This window comes from Daucus carota, chromosome 4 (assembly GCF_001625215.2).
Source record: "Daucus carota subsp. sativus chromosome 4, DH1 v3.0, whole genome shotgun sequence".
NCBI lineage: Eukaryota > Viridiplantae > Streptophyta > Magnoliopsida > Apiales > Apiaceae > Daucus > Daucus carota.
In genome coordinates, this window is record NC_030384.2 from 47,043,095 (window position 1) to 47,061,272 (window position 18,178).

Genomic DNA, 18,178 nt, shown 5'->3' on the forward strand with positions numbered 1-18,178 from the left:
AAATAAGCTCGTAAGGGTTAAGGAAGAGTTGAAAAACAAATGACCCCTAAATCACTGTCAACCCGTCCTGCTGCTATCTATGTGTCTATGCTTGTCATCTAAAATTCACGGAGGATCGCCATCTCATCTATTCAGCTATATTATATAGGTACTGAGTATGCCCGCCAGGTGTTTGTGTTTATGTTTATATGACTGCATTAGTTTAGTTTCTGTTCAAGAGTTAAAAATATTACAATTTGAGTTGTGGGGTTTGTGCATCTGTCATTAAATGGAAAATGATTGATGCTTTAGTTTTTCGGAAATTGACATTATTGAAAAACTAGGAAAGAATGGTTTGTTGAAGCAACTCTGTTAAAGTGTAACTCATAGTGTAAGACAGACGCTAATGCAACGCTAAGATGGGGTGAAAGTTACGCCAAATGGATAGTGTGGCACCAAATTTGGTGTCAAAAGTACATTTGGTCTAATTTCTACAACAAATTTGGCGTCTTTTATAATTCCAACGATGCCTTTGTTTCTGTTAACAAAACAAATTTGTTCCCTTCATGTCAATATTCCTTTTAGTGTAAACTATAGTGTCAATGGGTTGGAATGCATTTTATGAATGATGTGATTTTGACACTAAAAATACTGTAAAAGTTGCACTATTTTAGTGTCATAGGTTGGAGATAGTCTTAGGTCCTTCAATTTATAAGGTTTTATTTGCTCTCGATGTGTTCTTGTTTAATAAAAGTCGGATTTTTTTTTGTTAAGCAGGGTTTTCGACAATCTGATCAACTGTCAGGCGTATGTGGAAGTTTGAATACGATCCCATCTCCTCTAATTAATAAACAGAGGATGCTGTCTTTACCAATATCAAGTAAAGCCAATCAGATTCTTCAATTGTTTAACAACAAGCTATTTACCAGCATTGCTTTCATATCGACCAGCCTGCCTCCCTCCTCTGTAGATATAGAAATTCAAGTTCAAAGACTTACAAAAATTATCAATGAAAGCCCATATCCTGATAAACCATTGTACCCAGTCCTTTCTCAGCAGATCCCTCCAACTGCCCTTTCCACGTCGATTGTGGAAAACGTTCTGGGCTCTCTTTTTGGAACCCATGCTAATGGTCTGAAAGCCTCTGAGTTCTTTAGATATACTCTCCAAGCACCCCATTTGTGTCCTAGTGCAGATGCATTTGAAAAGACACTTCACATACTTACCCGAATGCGCTACTTTGACAAAGCTTGGGAACTAATGGAAGAAATTAAGAAGAAACATCCCTCTCTACTCACCATTAAGTCGATGAGCATTGTGCTGTCGAGGATTGCGAGATTTCAGTCATTTGAGGAAACCCTTGAAGCTTTCGAAAGAATGGAGAATGACATATACATCAGTAACAAATTTGGTACCGAGGAGTTCAACGTACTTCTTCGAGCATTTTGCACACAGAGACAAATGAAGGAAGCAAAATCTGTATTTAACAAGTTACATTCCCGGTTCGATCCCAACACCAAAACAATGAATATATTGCTCTTAGGATTCAAAGAATCGGCTGATATTACTTCGGTGGAGTTATTTTACCACGACTTGACTCGAAGAGGTTTCAAGCCTAATAATATAACTTACAATATCAGAATTGATGCGTACTGCAAGAAAGGTTCTTTTGGAGATGCTTTGCGACTTTTTGAAGCAATGGAACGAGAAAATTGTTTTCCCACACTACAAACAATAACTACTTTGATTCATGGCGCAGGGGTTGTTCGAAACAAAAGCAAGGCAAAAGAGTTGTTTGATGAAATCTCTCGTAGGAATTTGCAAGCTGATACCGGGGCATATAATGCTTTGATCAGCTCTTTTGTTAGATGCCGAGATGTGAAGTCTGCAGCTGATCTAATGAATGAGATGGATGAGAAAAATGTTTCCCATGATAATGTCACATATCATACTATGTTTTTAGGGTTTATAAAGTCAAAAGACATTGACGGTTTTCATGGTCTCTATCAGATGATGATTGAGAGGAATTTCATGCCCAAGACGAAGACTGTTGTGATGTTGATGAAATTGTTTTGCGAAAAGAATGAAATTGGTTTGGCCGTAAATTTGTGGGTATACTTGATAGAAAGAGGATACTGTCCTCACAGCCATGTGTTGAATCTTTTGGTGACTGCATTGTGCTCCCGTGGGAGGTTAGAAGAAGCCTTTGAATGCTCCAAACAGATGCTTGAAAGAGGGAGGCATATAAGTGATTTGGCATTTCAGATGCTTGAGAGGTGTTTAAGGGAGGGTGAGGGGACGGAAAAGCTGAGGACACTGGATCACTTGATAAAGAGACTAGGCACAGTCCTGCCACCATCAAAGGGTTATGCTACTGGCTTACCTGATCAAACCAATGTCAAGTGATCGATTACTTATAATATGACTAGCAACATGATAAATGTTTGTGTGTAGGGTCTCTGTAGGACATATATGGCCTCTGAGATGTAATCAGCTAGATGTGGTCATATCCATTATATTTTTTTGCCCTGTTGTTTTTGTTAGATTTGAGGGATTTTTATATCATGAAATCATTTCAGGCAGTATTGGCCATCGGGTCACTCTGCATTAATTTTAGGAGAAAACAATTAAAAAAAGAAGCAAATGTCAAGGTTTTGTTTTTGAGTGTTCTTCCGGGGCCTGTTTGGAGCAGCTTTTTATTTGATAATGAAGGGTTTATTTTTTAAAAAATACATATTTTTATAATTCTTTGAAATATAAATGTTACTCCCTCCGCCCCTCATTTGTTTACATTGGAGGACGGGGTTCGACACGCATTTTAATACTTTTATAAAATATAGCTTGATAAATTATTTGTAACATTTTTTTCTTCTGAATAAAAGTTTAATGTTTAAATTTTTATACAAAAAAAATTAAAAATTATTTATGAAACTATGTTTTTTATGCGTCCTAAAATGTGTGCCGGGTAGTGTAAAAAATTGTAAATAAATGAGAGGGATAGAGAGAATAATAAAGTGTTTTATATTTATTACGTATTTAACAAAAATATAAACATTTATTTCAAAAAAGGAGATTGTATTTACTTTTCTTCAGAAATAATTTCTATTCCCGAAAAGTAGATTTAACTAAACAATCACAAATTGAAGTCATGAAATGGTTTCCAAACAATAATTTAAATTTAGGACATGTTTTGGTCACATGTGAATGGCTGGGTTCGCTAATAAATAATTTAAAATAATCAACCCTATTATTATAACCTCAATAAGAAAAATGGCAAACAATTATTACAACCCTATTATCCTATACTCGTGCATCCAGGAAAAAAAATATTATTTTAAATTATACTAATTTATATTAAGTATATATTCTTAATAGATTTTCATATCCGCCATAATTCATATAAACAAACAAATTCAAATACAAATATATTAATATAGAATCTTTTATTAATTGTTTATATGACTTTTATAAAAACATAAAATACATATCACAATTCACAAACCTCATCAAATATCAAATATCAAATATGAATTAAATAAACCTTATACTTCTACAAAACATAATCCCAAGCAAAATTACTTTAAATTTCGCAAATAAATTATTATTTTTTAACAATTACGATATTTTTAATCTTGCGCCTATATAAACCACTCAATATAAGCGTCTTCCCCTGACGGATCTCTCATCTACACAAACCCTAGAAATCTCTTTCCCCAAATTACACACACATAGACATACAAATCTCTCGACAGGCTCGATGGATTCGAAATCTAAGAATTCTAATCCCCGATCAGGCGACGGCGCCAGCCCCGGGTTCGATCCCTCTCTTGTATTTCTATTTCGTCGTTGTTTTATAATTATATTCGTTTTCGCATCTCATAGTCTGTGTATAAATTTGTCGTTGCAGAAAAATCTTCATCGGAGGTTTGCCGAAAGATACGCTCTACAGTTAGATCTCTCTTCTTTAGCCTTTTTTATATGTATATTTATGATGTGTAATTGTGTTATTATTTGTGTATGTATGTTTAATTGTGTTTTTAGATGAATATATGTATTTATAATATGAGGATTCTCGCACTTAATCGATGTATTTAGATGATTATATTTGTGTTTTTGTTTTTTGTTTGAATGACTAGTTTAAAACTTTATTTGTTTATGTTTGTGGAAGTGCGATAATCGTGGATAGCAATTGTGATTTTTTACTAGGGTTAGCAAATATATACCATGTTTGTTTGTTGTCGATGTGATGATTATGTGAAGTGATGTTAGGATGCTTGTTGTAGCATCTCTAATCATTTTTGCTACAGGGAGTTGAGTTGAGTTGTTTCCATTGAGGAGGCGGTGTATTTATGTGTTTTATTCAATATTTTCCCTTGAGATAATTTTTGGGGTGGTTGATGGGTTTGATGTTTAAATTGTAGATGCATTCACAAAACACTTCGGAAAGTATGGAGAGATTACGGACTCTGTAATTATGAAAGATCGTCATACTGGAGTACCTAGGGGTTTTGGATTCATCACTTATGCTGATCCTTCAGTTGTAGATAAGGTTATTGAAGATCCTCATGTCTTCAATGGGAAACAGGTTAGAATTTTTGTAAAAGCATTGGTGGTCACTGGTCTGTTCTTTTGTGGTGGCTGGGTGATATTTAGACTTAATTTGATGCTAATTTGAGAGAGTGAATTTATCATCCTCATTTATAAAGGGCTTATTTTGTTTTTCCCTCTCCAGGTCGAGATTAAGAGAACCATTCCAAAAGGAGCTGCTCAGTCAAAGGATTTCAAAACAAAGAAAATCTTTGTTGGCGGTATCCCAGCAACTGTTACTGGAGGTATACCTTGCATATTGCTTGAATCTCATGTTTCAGTTTATAGACTTCATCACATTCCACTGATGCATTTTTATTTGTTGTCAGATGAGCTTAAGGACTTCTTTTCGAAGTATGGCAATGTTGTTGAACACCAGATTATATGTGATCACGAGACCAACCGTTCGCGGGGGTTTGGGTTTGTAATATTCGACAACGAGGAAGTTGTTGATGAAATGTTGTCTAAGACCAATATGATTGATATGGCGGGCACCAAGGTGAGAATAGCAGCAAGGTCCCCCAAAAGTATTCTTGTAAATATGTATATGTTTCTAATGACAGTTAAATCACTTAACATGCAATATATGCTCTTTTTAAGGAATTTAGTAATCATATCTGTATATGATTTTAATCGCTACTATTAAAAGAATAGTACTGTAGCATCTTTTTGGAGTTCTGGCTTGATGCTAGGACGAGGCTCTTACAGGTGTAGAGTTTACCAATGGGGAGGTTCTTAATCTAGTTCCTATGCAGCAGAAATTAGGTTAACTAAACTCCTTTATTGTAGGTGGAGATCAAGAAAGCTGAACCAAAGAAAGCCTCAAACCATCCACCTGCTCCTGCTTATGGTAGCAAGCCTAGGGCACGCTCTTTCAGTGATGAGTTTGGTCGATTTAACAGCTCTTATGGGGGTTATGATAGTGGATATGTTGGCCCTGGCCCCTATAGGACTCCAGGTGGTCTCGGCAGGCTTAGTGGGTATGGGGGATATGGTGGTGCTAGTGATTATGGTGGTTATGGGGACTTTGGTGGCAGTGCCTTAGGAGGCTATCGAGGTGAATCATCCCTTGGTTATTCTAGCCGCTTCGGAGCATATGCCGGTGGATATAGTGGGGGTTATGGTGGCAGTGGGTTAGGTGGGTATGGCAGAGCAGAAGGCTTAGGTAGTTACGGCAGAGGTGAGGGTTTAGGTGGTTATGGAAGAGGTGAAGGCTATGGAAGCTATGGTGGTAGTGGCTATGGTGGTGGTTACGACTCTGGTCCAGGTGCTAGTTATGGAGGAACAGGTGGACTTTATGGTAGGGGTGGCTATAGCGGCAGTAGTAGGTACCATCCCTATGGAAGGTAGACAGCATAGATGGTCCAGTTGCGCTTGAGCTTTGTCATAGGAGTTCAGCACAGGCTCTCATAGTTGCTTCCCCTGCTAGGCACTATCTCAACACTAGAGGTGTCCCCATATATTTTATGTGACCAGCATTAAGAGACAAGGATATAGACTCTACCTTAATGTATTTTCTAAGTTGAACCTTTTAGATTGTGGGCTACTTGTCTGGTTTATTTCTAAGAGTACTTTTGGTTAGCTTGTTATGTGTAGACTATATACCTATTTAGGCTTTTGGCTATTTATGTAGTTTAAGGTTTAGATTAATATTTCTGTAATATGACATGTTCTAGCCATGCATGTTTAAGTGTTATTTCTTGTTTGATTTAATAATTTTCATACTTAAGTTGATTTAAGATAGGAAATTTCATCCATCCACAACGTAATCTGATTTACTAGGGATTTTGACGATGTAAATATTGAGGCCTTGGTCAAGAAATGGTAGTAGATGTTTCAAAGTTGCATATGAATATTGAACTTGATTCAAGATAGAAATTTCTTTCCTCTGACTTGTCGGTTTTATATCTGATTAGACTGTGAACAAAGAATTATCTGAGTATTCAGGTAAAATATAGGCTATGTTTCTGAGTTGTAGATATTAAGTTTTTAGGTGTGATCTGTGAACTTGTGCAGCCACTAGACAGTATTGTAAAGGCAGGGACTATATTCATGATTACTTATTTTTTATGCTGGAACTAGTTTGGTTCTATGCAGCCTTTTTTTAACAAAATGTGCAGCACAAATGCATCTCTATTGAAGAATGCATATGCCTTTGAGATTGTGGTTGCTCTTTCAATGATGCCGAAACATTTTGATGAGCAACCTTGGTACTCCGATTAATATTTGAGCAGCCACTGTACACACAGGAACTCTGCTGTCTTGCGCAAACAAGCTTATAAAGGCTTTAATGTCATCTTTTTTGTTGATACCATAGAAAAATGTATCTGAGGGGTACAATTTTTTTTGCACACTCATGTAGACTGTGTTTGGAATATAATATTATATAAGCACATAATTTTTGTTCCAATTGGTGACTTATTTTGCCATCGACGACTATTTTTTACCATGTACTACCTATTTCTTGATTTCTCTTTATAAGCGCTTAATCGCTTTATGAGTTTGTACCTCATTTTTCTTGTATCCCGTATCAGAACAATGTTAAAAACTTGGACGAAATATGAGTATAGAATTTGAGTGGAGATTCGTAAAGGAATTTGCATTGGATGTCACTAGTAGGCGAAATCAAATTTTTGATAAATGAGCTGTAATCTGATTACAAAATATGTACAATTTGAAAATTGAAAATTCAACAAGGAAAGAGCGATTGTAGATTCTTTAACTTGCAAATTTATATGGAAGAGGTACATTTTGATCCTAAGGAAAAACTAATTTATTTGACCATATTCAGTAAACTGTTGATGAAATGTCACAAGGAATCAGTAAGTAAGGAATAGGATAATATTGAATTTCAACAAAAGAATAATCACCTATTATAATGATAGAACATAGCAAATGTTCATAATGATATATCTTTGGTTCATAATGATGTACTGTATCTTTGAAGTTGATTAATCTAATATTTAGGAGGTTTGTTTAATTAAAATTGTAATTGATTAATAATAATAATATAAAGGATATTAATGTATCGTATTTGATTTTGATTTCACGCAGAGTGGGCAGATTCTAAATAAAATGTTTTTCGCAGAGTTGATATAAATTTTTTGAAATTTACGCATATTGTTCAAAATTTCATATATTATGATGAGATTTCAAAGTAATATAGAATAATAATTACATTTTATAAATTAAAAAATATCTTAAAATCTAAGTCGAATTATTTTTCAGTGATTCTTTCTCAAACCAATACAATAGAGTAATTGTCTAAAATTAGTCATTTCACAAGCAAAATAAATTCAATTTAAAAATATTATAATGGAATCAAACTCGAACTCGAGTCGAACGAGCGTCCTGGACTAGACTAGTTAGCATCTCAACAGAACAGTACAATCCAATCCACACCTAATTTAACTGCTATTGTATTGAACCTCGCGCCGGCGCTCAACAACGACGGAGTCATGGGCGGCGAGTTTCGATACGAGATCGGCCAGAACGCCTACATCAAGCTCATTCTCCACTCTCTCAAGCACTCCTCATCCGCCGTCAACGGCGTCCTCCTCGGCCGCGTCTCCGGCGATGCCAACTCCGTCGTCGAAATCTCCGATTCCGTCCCGCTCTTTCACTCTCAGATCGGCCTTCTCCCGCCGCTCGAGATCGCTCTCCTCATGGTGATTAAACTTAATTTCACTCTGTTTTGTCTAATTAGGTTTAATTCGGCTGTTAATTTGATTTGATTGTGTTTGAATTTGGAGTAGATTGAAGAGTATTATAGCCGTCAGGGTTTGAGTATTGTTGGATATTTTCATGCTAATGAGAGATTTGATGATTTCGAGCTCGGAGGTGTTGCGAAAAATATAGGGGATCATATTTATAAGTATTTTCCGCAGGCTGCTTTGCTCTTGGTAATCTTACTTTTCGAATGTGTGTTTGTTTGTGTTTTGGATTTGTATGTGCTTGATTTTAATTTTGGTTTTTTGTGTTGCAGTTAGATAACAAAAAGCTAGGAGCTTTATCGAAGGGAAAAGATAGAAGCCCAGTGATGCAGGTGTGTTTTACCTTATAAACTTGACTCTATTAATATTTTGAGAATTGTAGTTAATGTATTTGACCTTTTTTAATCTTGAGGTGACTCGAGGTTTGATTAGTAATGCGTGTCTATCCTTATGCTTGAAGTTTATTTTGCATGTCCAATTTTTGTGATTCTCTGATTTGATTTCCTATCTTTGTTTTTGCCTTTTTCATCCTTCAAACACTCCTGAAACATAATTTTTATGCTAAAATAGAAAGACTAGATCTGTCAGGTCACAAGGGTATAAAAATAGACACACATTAGTGATCTCTTTGGTTTATGAAAAGCCAGACATATAATCTGAGTCGAGAATGAAGTTCTCTAGGATTATTGGTTGATGCTACTATATTTAGGTTCCAGAAGTTCGACTTTCGGAGTAAGTAGGAGCACCGTGCATGGTACTACTTATGATTGGTAGGTTACAAAGATTGCATACACTTTCAAGTGCTATCAACATTTTTGTTCATAGGAGTCAAGGTTTTAGTATGCAACTCATTGTTACACTGTCATTGTTGCTTCGTGAGTCTCTGCCTTGCCTTTAACTTCTAATGCTTCTCAATGTTCCAATACGTCCAGTAACCTAAAACTTCCCCAGATATATGTCATAATGCAGTTCTGTTCAAATTATTGATGCAGTAAACATCATTAAAATGTAAATTTAGAACAATATGCTACTAACAAATAACGAGAGACATTTTTTAATTCTTAAATGAAATATGTGCTCGATAGAATGGGCAAATGTTTACTTGTTCAATAAGCCATGAATGCAAACCGTAAGAACAGCCTCCTCACTAAAATTTAGGGCAAAGTTGCATATCTTAGAAGATTATTGGGTACACTAACAACTTTCATGAAATGGGGGGAGCAGATCCTATCTTTGTCAAGGACAAATAATAGTTTACATGTTGAGCACTTGGTTAAATATTTTTTGTTTTAATTCCCTGTTCTTCTATATAAATGATATTTTCTGTGTAAAGCTTGTCCTCATTTTGTGTCCATCGAAATCAGCTGGCCCTGATATTATGGTATTTCACCTTATCATTCTAGTGTTGTGTATGATATGGCCGATTGTCTATTGCTGTTCTTTTCAGTCATCTTTCTAACCATTTGTTTGTTTGTTTTTTTTTTTTGGGGGGGGGGGTTATAAAGTACGAGTATAAATTGGGTTATTGGAAATCTCAATTATATATAGCCAGTGTCTGGTTTGTTTTTGGTAAGCATACAATTTAACCTTCTCATTATTTGGACTAAACTCGTAATGGTTCTTCTCTCGTTAATCAGCTTTATACAAGGGATGCATCTAGGACCTGGAAGTTTATTGGATCTGATGGAAGCAGCCAATTAGCCCTCAAGGAGCCATCAGCCAATGTAGTCCTGCAGGACTACATATCAACTGGAAAAGCAGAGAACATCACAGATTTTGATGATCATCTTGATGACATTAGCAAGTAAACACCATGCTTATTAACTCTGCTTTGTGTACATTTGTAAATAAGAAATATCTATTGTGAATACATGGAGTGAATCACATACTAATCTGGCACTAATTATTGTCTTTCCGCAGGGACTGGCTGAACTCAGGATTATTCAACTGAAAATGGTTTTGTTTGGCATCATCCTCATTCCATTGAAGGCTAAACTATACAGGAGACTAACCATGTTCTCCGGATTTTGTACTTTGTTCTTTGTCTTTTTTAGTACTGTACTATTGACTATTTGTTAAGATAACCGCTGAATTCCGGAGTTTTAGTGTTCTTCATTTTCGAAAAATTCTGTAGTTCTTTCCTTCTGTTGTTTCTTGTTTCTCGTTTTAGTTAAACAGTTATAACTTATAATCTTCAATTCGATAACATAAAATAGATGTTCAGAATTTTTACCTTGCTGTTTTACAATTTTTAGTTATCTGCGGGATTGACTTTGACTTATTATAAAGTCCACCTTCAATTATAAAAAAATCTACAGTATTGAAATGTGTTCATTTCATTCTTATCTGCAAAATTTAAACAGGCTAACGTAGTCATGTACGCACCACTGTCTTGTACAGTCCAACGTTGTAGCTTCCAGTTGCCCATTTCAGACAGCCCCGGGTCGGATCTTTTGCACAGCTTTAGATCCCCATTTGAACTTAAGCAACTCCATGCTCACATAATAAAAGCTAATGCCCCTCTCTCTGTTCTTCCACTCGCCCGAGTTGGCTCAGTCTGTGCATTCACTTCAAGCTTTAGTTACGCTCATCGAATCATTCAGCGTTCGGGGAAGCCAGAGATTGTTGTTTGGAACACTTGTTTGAAGTCTTTGGCTGAGAGTGATTCTCCAAATGATGCCGTTGTGTTGTTTTATAAATTGCGAGAATTCGATGTTTTGCCCGATAGTTTTACGTGTTCTTTTGTGCTTAAAGCTTGTTCGAAGATTTTAGATGTTTTGAATGGGAGGATTGTTCACGGGGTGGTTGTGAAACTTGGGTTTGAGTGGAATTTGTTTCTGCTGAACACGATTGTTCATTTGTATGGGGCGGGTGGGGCGATGAGGGATGCGAGGTTGTTGTTTGATAAAATGCCTGAGAGAGATGTTGTGACGTGGAATACGATGATAACGCAGTTGGTGAAAAGGGGAGATGTTGATGGAGGGTATGAGTTGTTTTTAAGAATGCCGGAGAGAAGTGTGAGGTCGTGGACTGGTATGATTGCGGGTTTTGTTCAGAGTGGGAGGCCGAAGGAAGCTGTTGGTATCTTTACGCAAATGGAAGAAGCTGGATTGAGGCCTAATGAGGTGACGGTTGCTGCTGTTCTTTCGGCCTGTGCAGATTTAGGCGCTCTTGATCTTGGCGAGAGGCTTCATAATTACTCCAATCGAAGTGGGTTTAGGAGAAATATTCGTATTTGCAACACTTTGATTGATATGTACATCAAATGTGGATGCTTGGAAGCTGCTCGCGAGGTCTTTGATGAGATTGAGGAGCGAGATATTGTGTCATGGTCGGCTATGATCCAGGGGCTCGCGATATATGGACAAGGTGAGGATGCTTTAAACATTTTCAATGAAATGATTCACAAGGGAATCAAGCCTAATGAGGTCACTTTTGTCGGCCTCCTACATGCTTGTAGCCATATGGGTCAAGTAGACGAGGGTCGCAAGTTTTTTGTTAGCATGAGGAGAGACTATGGGATAACTCCTCGGATCGAGCATTATGGTTGTATGGTTGATCTCTTGAGTAGGGCAGGGTTACTTGCAGAAGCTCATGAATTTATCAGAAACATGCCTATCAAGCCAAATGCGGTTGTATGGGGAGCTTTCCTCGGTGGATGCAAGGTTCACAAGAACATTGAAATGGCTGAAGAAGCAATCAAACACCTCATTAAACTAGATCCACTTAATGACGGATACTATGTTGTTCTGTCAAATATTTATGCAGGAGCAAAGAGGTGGGAGGACACCGTAAGAGTGAGGAAGCTGATGAGAGACAACGGAGCCAAAAAGAAACCCGGGTGGAGTTCAATCACAGTAGACAGTACAATTCATGAATTTGTTGCTGGTGACGAGACTCATCCTCAGATTGAGGAGATACACAAGAGGTGGGATAGATTATTGGAAGAAATGAGAAGCAAAGGTTACGTCCCTGATACGTCTGTTGTTCTGCTAGATATTGAAGAGCACGAGAAGGAAAGATTTCTATACCGACATAGTGAAAAGTTAGCACTAGTTTTTGGGCTAATGAACACACCAGCTGGAACTCCAATTAGGATCATGAAGAATCTCCGTGTTTGCGAGGATTGCCATGCTGCACTGAAACTCATATCGGAGATTGTAAACCGGGAAATTATTGTTCGTGATAGAAACAGGTTTCATTGTTTTGCAGACGGTTCTTGTTCTTGTACAGATTACTGGTAACTGATCGATGCAGATGCATAAATGTATCATGTTTCATTTATTTTGTTCATTCTTGCAATGCATCAATATCAGAAGCCTACTTTATGTCATCAGTTCTGTTCCATTGTACTTGATAATTAACATATAAGCAAAAGCAAGAAGCCAAGACCAGTAACAATGGATAAACAGAATAGATGAAGCTGAGGAGTTTTCACTTGTTTAGTTGGGTGGAGAATTCAGAAATAACAGAAAAAAAAAAATCAATTATATTATTAATCTTTATTGTCTTGTAAAAGACATGTTTCATTGTAGTTCTGGTCGTTTTTCGCCCAGAACAAATTGTCATAAAATAAATTCAAAATTTATACGAGATTTATAACTAATAATCTTAAATTTCAAATATTCTTCTTAATCAATAATAATTAATTAATTAGTTAGACGTGCTACAAATTAGTGAATTAATTGAGATTAATAATCAATTTGGGGGGGGGTCTAACTAGAGCAAAAGTCATTACTTAGTTTTATATTATTGGGTACCTAAGCTTAATTTAAATTTTAAATTTATTTACTTTTCCTTTGTGGGGGCAGAAAAGAAAACAGACATAAAAGTCGCCTCCTTGAATTCTCTCCCCAAAACCCTAAACCCTAATTATAAACCCAACCAAACCCCCAAACAAATTGTGGTCTGGAACACACACACACACAGTCCTTGCAAGAAAACACACACACACAGCACATGGAGAAAGGGTCAGTATGGGATTTGCCAGATGTGCCAGAGGGTCAGCTCCCACCTCACATTCAACTGCAAAGAACTCGTGTTCACTGCAATTCTGATGCCCCCACCCATGTAAGTTTCTGTGTCTATATGTGTGTATATATGTTTCAATGTTGTTCTTGGATGATAAAGTTTGGATTTTGATGGGTCTTTTGTGTGGTTGTGTTTGTAGACTGAGAATGTGCAGTATTCTGGGGCTTATTCGTCTCTTGGGGTGGATAATAGCTTGCAATTGGAACAGTTTCGCAAGAATTTTCGGGTTGATGTTATTCGACTCGAGAAAGAAGAGATGGAGTTTGATATGGTTGGTATTGACCCTTCACTTGCTAATGCCTTTCGGAGGATTCTCATAGCTGAGGTGAGACTTTTTATGATTGGATTTGGTTGGTTTATGTAAGGGTCATTTTTCCATGCTGATTAGATAGGTTTTAGTGTTATTCATTTGTCGCATTGTATTAGCTGCTTCACACAGCGGATTTGGTAAATCAACAATGAGGCGTGACCTCTCCTTACTGAATGACTTATCCAAAACTACTTGGGTTTATAAGGTGTCATAAGTCATAAACCTTCTGGGTGGACCATAAACTAGAAAAAATACATGAAAGCAGGAATAAACAATGTCAGGCAGTGTGAGCAGGTCAGGGAATAACCGTGATAGTAGGAAAGCAACTTCTACTGGGGCTGCTGACTGTATTTTAGAATATGATGGCTTGAGACTTGGGATTTTTTTCCCCATATAATTATAGAAGAACTTTATAAAGTTTAAACTATGATTGAAGGTTTTACTGATTTCATTGTTTCTATATGCAGCTTCCTACCATGGCTATTGAAAAGGTCCTAATTGCGAACAACACATCTGTAGTTCAAGATGAGGTGCTATCCCACAGATTAGGTCTCATTCCAATCAATGCCGACCCTAGGCTGTTTGATTATAAATCAGGTATACCTCAGTTTTAACCAGTTGCGTAGCTGTGACCTCGCTATCTTTATCAGCTAATAACAATGTTTTTCTTTTTCATTTGCAGAAAATGATGATCCTAAAGAAAATAACACCATTGTTTTTAAGCTTCATGTTCGTTGTGAGCGGGGTAGTCCACGTATTACAGGTAATCTGCCTTCTTAGGAATTGCCTTTTGCTTAAATTTTGTTATAATCATTTCTTTAAGACCCAGTTGTTACTATGTTGTTGTAATTGACTATGTTGTCCATATCTTTGTTGAATTCAGTAAAATCAGATGAGCTGAAGTGGCTACCTAATGGGAGTGAATTCTCATTGGAAACTTCAGCAGCGAATTCAACTTCAAAACCAAAAACATATACTTCATTCCACACTAGCCAAGAAACTTTGCATGACTTTTCAAAGAAGCCAATTGCCCCCTGCCATCCTGATATCATTTTAGCTAAGCTTGGACCTGGACAGGTAGTGCTTTCAACTTGGCTCCCATGTCTTTTATTTTTCAATTTTATGGTTACCAATTTCATTTCCGGCGTTATGAGGCTTTATACACAGGAGAAGTTTCTAGCACATTCATACTTTTGTTGAGGATTTTATTTATGTTGCTATAATTGATGTTGAATGATAATAGGAGTCCTTATATAAAGTAGTAATTGGGTTACTAAATAAGGTAGTAACTACAAAAGATAGAAACCTATACAAAAAGGAGAAAGTGTCTTTGGAGATAAATGGTATATTTTGTTACAGGATTAGCTATCCATTGTAATATATGTTTTGGTAGATATAAGCTATATATTGTTGATCTTATTTTTATCACACTCCATATACTTTGACTTTTAATTTTATTGTTTTGTCGATTGGTATACATTACTTAATTTACCCTAGTTCCCCAAGGTCATGTGAAGTAAGTAGTAGATGGGAACAGAAAATAGCTGAGGACTTTCAGAACATGTCAAGTAGAACCAATGTTTTATTTAGTTAGTCCTCTCCTAAGAAACTAATTGGATCTTTTTCTTGATGTCAGATAATATTACGAAGCGAAAACTCTTTCGTTGGAATTCCAGTTTCTTACTAATCATATCTTGGTTTCTAACTGGTCAAGTGACAAATAGTTAAAATAGAAATAATGGCTTGAAAGAAATTTACCAAGTAGTTTGACTTCAATGTTCAATATTTCGGCTCCTCACTCAGAAAGGGCGGCACTGAAGCACCATTATATTGGTTTGAGTTTGGTGTCATGACACATGCCATACAAATTCTGAAAAATCACATAATAATATGATCAATAACTCAGAGATTACAGTTATTTATAGTTTTCTTCCAAGTCGTAGTTTATACATGTTGCCTGTGTATAAAAGCATTACTGAGAGGTAGTAGATCATCATTTCGGAAGGATGAATTCATGAGGACAGCTTATTAGCCAAAACAGATTTGGGTCGGTCTCAGCCATCTTCTTTGTCGAGCTTTTAAAATTTAGTTCTCGTTACATTTGTGGTCTTGTACAAAGTATATTAATGTAATACTGAAGTTGCTTGTTTCGTCCTGCTAGAAAAAGAGCAGGGCTTTTAAGCTTGTATGACTGTGCATGAGCCTGACGAGAATGTAAAGTATTTAATTAGGGGCAGTTGCAATACACAGTTCCATATTATAACATGTAACTGAGTTTTATCAGCATATAAACTTATCTTCATGAATCGGTTATATCCCGTGGTTATGGCACTTAAATCGACTTTGTTATGGTTTACTATATTGACTTTTTAGTTCCTATTAGAACACCATAGTAGGATCTGTCTGAAATATAGTTTAAGGAGACAAGGAATAGATCCAGTCACACCTAGATGCCACGGGGTCATACAAGATAGTGAAACTATTAGAAATAACAAACATTCAATGGCCAAGATGTGCCCCATGATAATAACTGCTCCTTATCTTTACACGGATGCCAGTTTACAGAATGACTATATGTCACTATGTGTTCTGGTCTCTTGCATGCATAATTTATTCTCCCTTATTTTTTTTTCTTTTAATAATAAAATCAGGACTGTATTTTCTTCGGTAGGAAATTGAGCTAGAAGCCCATGCTGTTAAAGGCATGGGAAAGACACATGCAAAGTGGTCACCGGTGGCCACTGCTTGGTATAGAATGCTTCCAGAGGTGAAAATAATTTTCTGCATAGCTTTTATCTCAGTTTACACATTGACTATCTCGATAGATAGATGGATGACTTTGTACTGTAACTTCTGAATATATTATCATATTTTAGGTTGTACTATTGAAAGAAGTTGAAGATGAAAGAGCGGAGAAACTTGTTAAAACATGTCCTGTCAATGTTTTTGACATTGAAGATGTTGGTAAAGGTAAGGAGGATTCTTCTGCTATAAACTTTTTGGATTGTAAAATCTGATGTCCTCAAAGAAAGCCTTCACGTTAGATTATTTATGTACATATATTACCAGCTATAATTAATAAAGATTGTTTCTTCTATCTTTGCTTACTAGTTTTGCTATCAAATAGGTAAAAAGAGAGCAGTTGTGGCGCGACCACGGGGTTGTACGTTGTGCAGAGAATGCATTCGTGAAGATGAGTTTAAACAGGATATTGCACTTCGACGTGTCAAAGATCATTTCATATGTAAGTTTCTTTTCGGTATACTAGTGAGTCGGTGAACCAGGTTATGTAAAGATGTTCTTTAGAAGTAGTGACCCATTGTGTTCCTCTAACTTGAGATTTGTTAATTTTCCTGATTTGATTAGGTCAATCATAATGCATTCATTTGCAGGAAATGTTTGATGAATGGTCTCCCTTGTTCATAATTTAGGATAGGATCGTTAAATGAACATTGTATGATATAAATTATTGCTAAATAGACCTCATCCCAGAGTTCAGGTAGACGCAGGGAACCTAAGCTGAAATCGAGAACTGAAGTAGGCATGTATATAAAACAATCTCGTAGTGCTAGATTAAGATTATTGACCTCTAGAAAGATTTGTTATAGCACGAAAACTATATTTCCAGGCTCCCTGAGTCCTGAGATAATCAGATATAAAAAAAATCCTTCCTTACCAGAGTTGTTTGCTTCTTTATCTTAGAGGACCCTGTTTTTCTCAAATTGAATGAAGTTTGTCGTATTAAATGAAAGTCAACTAATTTTATTGAAATCATAAGATCCTGTAAACATACAGATACATTCTGATAGTACAATATATAAAACAAACAAAGAATTAGAGAAGAGACATATTAAGTATGTTGGATCTTTACTTGAAAGAAATGAAAACAATGTTGTATAATTAGCTAGTACACGATAATATGATATATCTGCTCCTGATATAATGCAAGCTTTAATTATCCTGCAATCAGATTGATACTTATAAAAACTGTTGTATTTGTATATGGAAGTTTATGATGATTTAGTTGATGAGGCATTCTCTTTAATTCTTATTCTTCCTTGTTAAATTCCATAGTTACCATAGAATCAACCGGAGCATTACCTCCTGAAGTGCTGTTTACGGAAGCTGTGAAGATTCTGGAAGACAAATGCGAAAGAGTCATAACTGAGCTCTCATAACGTATTCCCAAGAAACCTCGGGCACACAATATTAGAAGTTTGTATTAAAAGAAATTGGATGCATTGTTTGGACTCTCTCATTAGTCATGAATTATACTATTTCCCATTTGTCGTAGAGTGTGATTGTCATGATATAGCTTGTCGATTTTGTTTTAGCAACATCATAATCAAGCATAGTTAACATGTAACTAGAAGCAGGTAAGCTGGCAAATCCGGGCATTGTTCCTGCAAATTAGCTCGGGGTCCATGGTTTTATCTGATTTTAGGATTTACCATGCCATATCTTGAATTTTTTGTAAGCTAGTTATGAACTTCTGATAATGCAGGCATGTTCATTAGATAAACGTTTTTTTTTTTAATTTTTTTTGCCTACTGTACCT

At 36.1% G+C, this 18,178-nt stretch overlaps 5 protein-coding genes across 5 annotated transcripts; all 5 read left to right on the forward strand.

The window, feature by feature from the left end:
• Nucleotides 1–4: 4 nt before the first annotated feature.
• LOC108216765 (pentatricopeptide repeat-containing protein At3g61360) lies at nucleotides 5–2,648 on the forward strand. The gene is made up of 2 exons (XM_017389603.2): nucleotides 5–148; nucleotides 757–2,648. Exon 2 carries the CDS (start codon nucleotides 838–840, stop codon nucleotides 2,383–2,385), a length of 1,548 nt encoding a protein of 515 aa, XP_017245092.1. The 5' UTR covers nucleotides 5–148; nucleotides 757–837; the 3' UTR covers nucleotides 2,386–2,648.
• A 986-nt stretch (nucleotides 2,649–3,634) lies between these two features.
• Nucleotides 3,635–6,262, forward strand: LOC108219449 (heterogeneous nuclear ribonucleoprotein 1). The gene is made up of 6 exons (XM_017392911.2): nucleotides 3,635–3,792; nucleotides 3,887–3,927; nucleotides 4,401–4,564; nucleotides 4,712–4,811; nucleotides 4,896–5,065; nucleotides 5,356–6,262. Exons 1-6 carry the CDS (start codon nucleotides 3,737–3,739, stop codon nucleotides 5,914–5,916), a joined length of 1,092 nt encoding a protein of 363 aa, XP_017248400.1. The 5' UTR covers nucleotides 3,635–3,736; the 3' UTR covers nucleotides 5,917–6,262.
• A 1,639-nt stretch (nucleotides 6,263–7,901) lies between these two features.
• Nucleotides 7,902–10,511, forward strand: LOC108219400 (ER membrane protein complex subunit 8/9 homolog). The gene is made up of 5 exons (XM_017392826.2): nucleotides 7,902–8,234; nucleotides 8,322–8,468; nucleotides 8,552–8,611; nucleotides 9,917–10,083; nucleotides 10,200–10,511. The coding sequence occupies exons 1-5, from the start codon at nucleotides 8,025–8,027 to the stop codon at nucleotides 10,228–10,230; spliced, it is 615 nt and encodes a 204-aa protein (XP_017248315.1). The 5' UTR covers nucleotides 7,902–8,024; the 3' UTR covers nucleotides 10,231–10,511.
• Nucleotides 10,512–10,584: 73 nt separating this feature from the next.
• LOC108219399 (pentatricopeptide repeat-containing protein At5g66520-like) lies at nucleotides 10,585–12,572 on the forward strand. Its single transcript, XM_017392825.2, has one exon. It carries the CDS (start codon nucleotides 10,655–10,657, stop codon nucleotides 12,521–12,523), a length of 1,869 nt encoding a protein of 622 aa, XP_017248314.1. The 5' UTR covers nucleotides 10,585–10,654; the 3' UTR covers nucleotides 12,524–12,572.
• Nucleotides 12,573–13,080: 508 nt separating this feature from the next.
• Nucleotides 13,081–18,157, forward strand: LOC108216039 (uncharacterized). The gene is made up of 9 exons (XM_017388696.2): nucleotides 13,081–13,349; nucleotides 13,450–13,635; nucleotides 14,088–14,217; nucleotides 14,303–14,383; nucleotides 14,504–14,697; nucleotides 16,292–16,387; nucleotides 16,497–16,590; nucleotides 16,748–16,864; nucleotides 17,695–18,157. Exons 1-9 carry the CDS (start codon nucleotides 13,239–13,241, stop codon nucleotides 17,796–17,798), a joined length of 1,113 nt encoding a protein of 370 aa, XP_017244185.1. The 5' UTR covers nucleotides 13,081–13,238; the 3' UTR covers nucleotides 17,799–18,157.
• The last annotated feature ends 21 nt before the right edge of the window (nucleotides 18,158–18,178 follow it).

Coding starts and splice junctions, on each gene's coding strand:
- LOC108219400 (XM_017392826.2), top strand. CDS start 8,025: ATGGGCGGCGAGTTTCGATACGAGATCGGCCAGAACGCCTACATCAAG. Junction 8,612..9,916: donor ATAGAAGCCCAGTGATGCAG/GTGTGTTTTACC, acceptor CTCGTTAATCAG/CTTTATACAAGGGATGCATC. Junction 10,084..10,199: donor CATCTTGATGACATTAGCAA/GTAAACACCATG, acceptor GTCTTTCCGCAG/GGACTGGCTGAACTCAGGAT.
- LOC108219449 (XM_017392911.2), top strand. CDS start 3,737: ATGGATTCGAAATCTAAGAATTCTAATCCCCGATCAGGCGACGGCGCC. Junction 3,928..4,400: donor GCCGAAAGATACGCTCTACA/GTTAGATCTCTC, acceptor TTTAAATTGTAG/ATGCATTCACAAAACACTTC. Junction 5,066..5,355: donor TTGATATGGCGGGCACCAAG/GTGAGAATAGCA, acceptor CCTTTATTGTAG/GTGGAGATCAAGAAAGCTGA.
- LOC108216765 (XM_017389603.2), top strand. CDS start 838: ATGCTGTCTTTACCAATATCAAGTAAAGCCAATCAGATTCTTCAATTG.
- LOC108219399 (XM_017392825.2), top strand. CDS start 10,655: ATGTACGCACCACTGTCTTGTACAGTCCAACGTTGTAGCTTCCAGTTG.
- LOC108216039 (XM_017388696.2), top strand. CDS start 13,239: ATGGAGAAAGGGTCAGTATGGGATTTGCCAGATGTGCCAGAGGGTCAG. Junction 13,350..13,449: donor ATTCTGATGCCCCCACCCAT/GTAAGTTTCTGT, acceptor TTGTGTTTGTAG/ACTGAGAATGTGCAGTATTC. Junction 14,384..14,503: donor GGGTAGTCCACGTATTACAG/GTAATCTGCCTT, acceptor TGTTGAATTCAG/TAAAATCAGATGAGCTGAAG.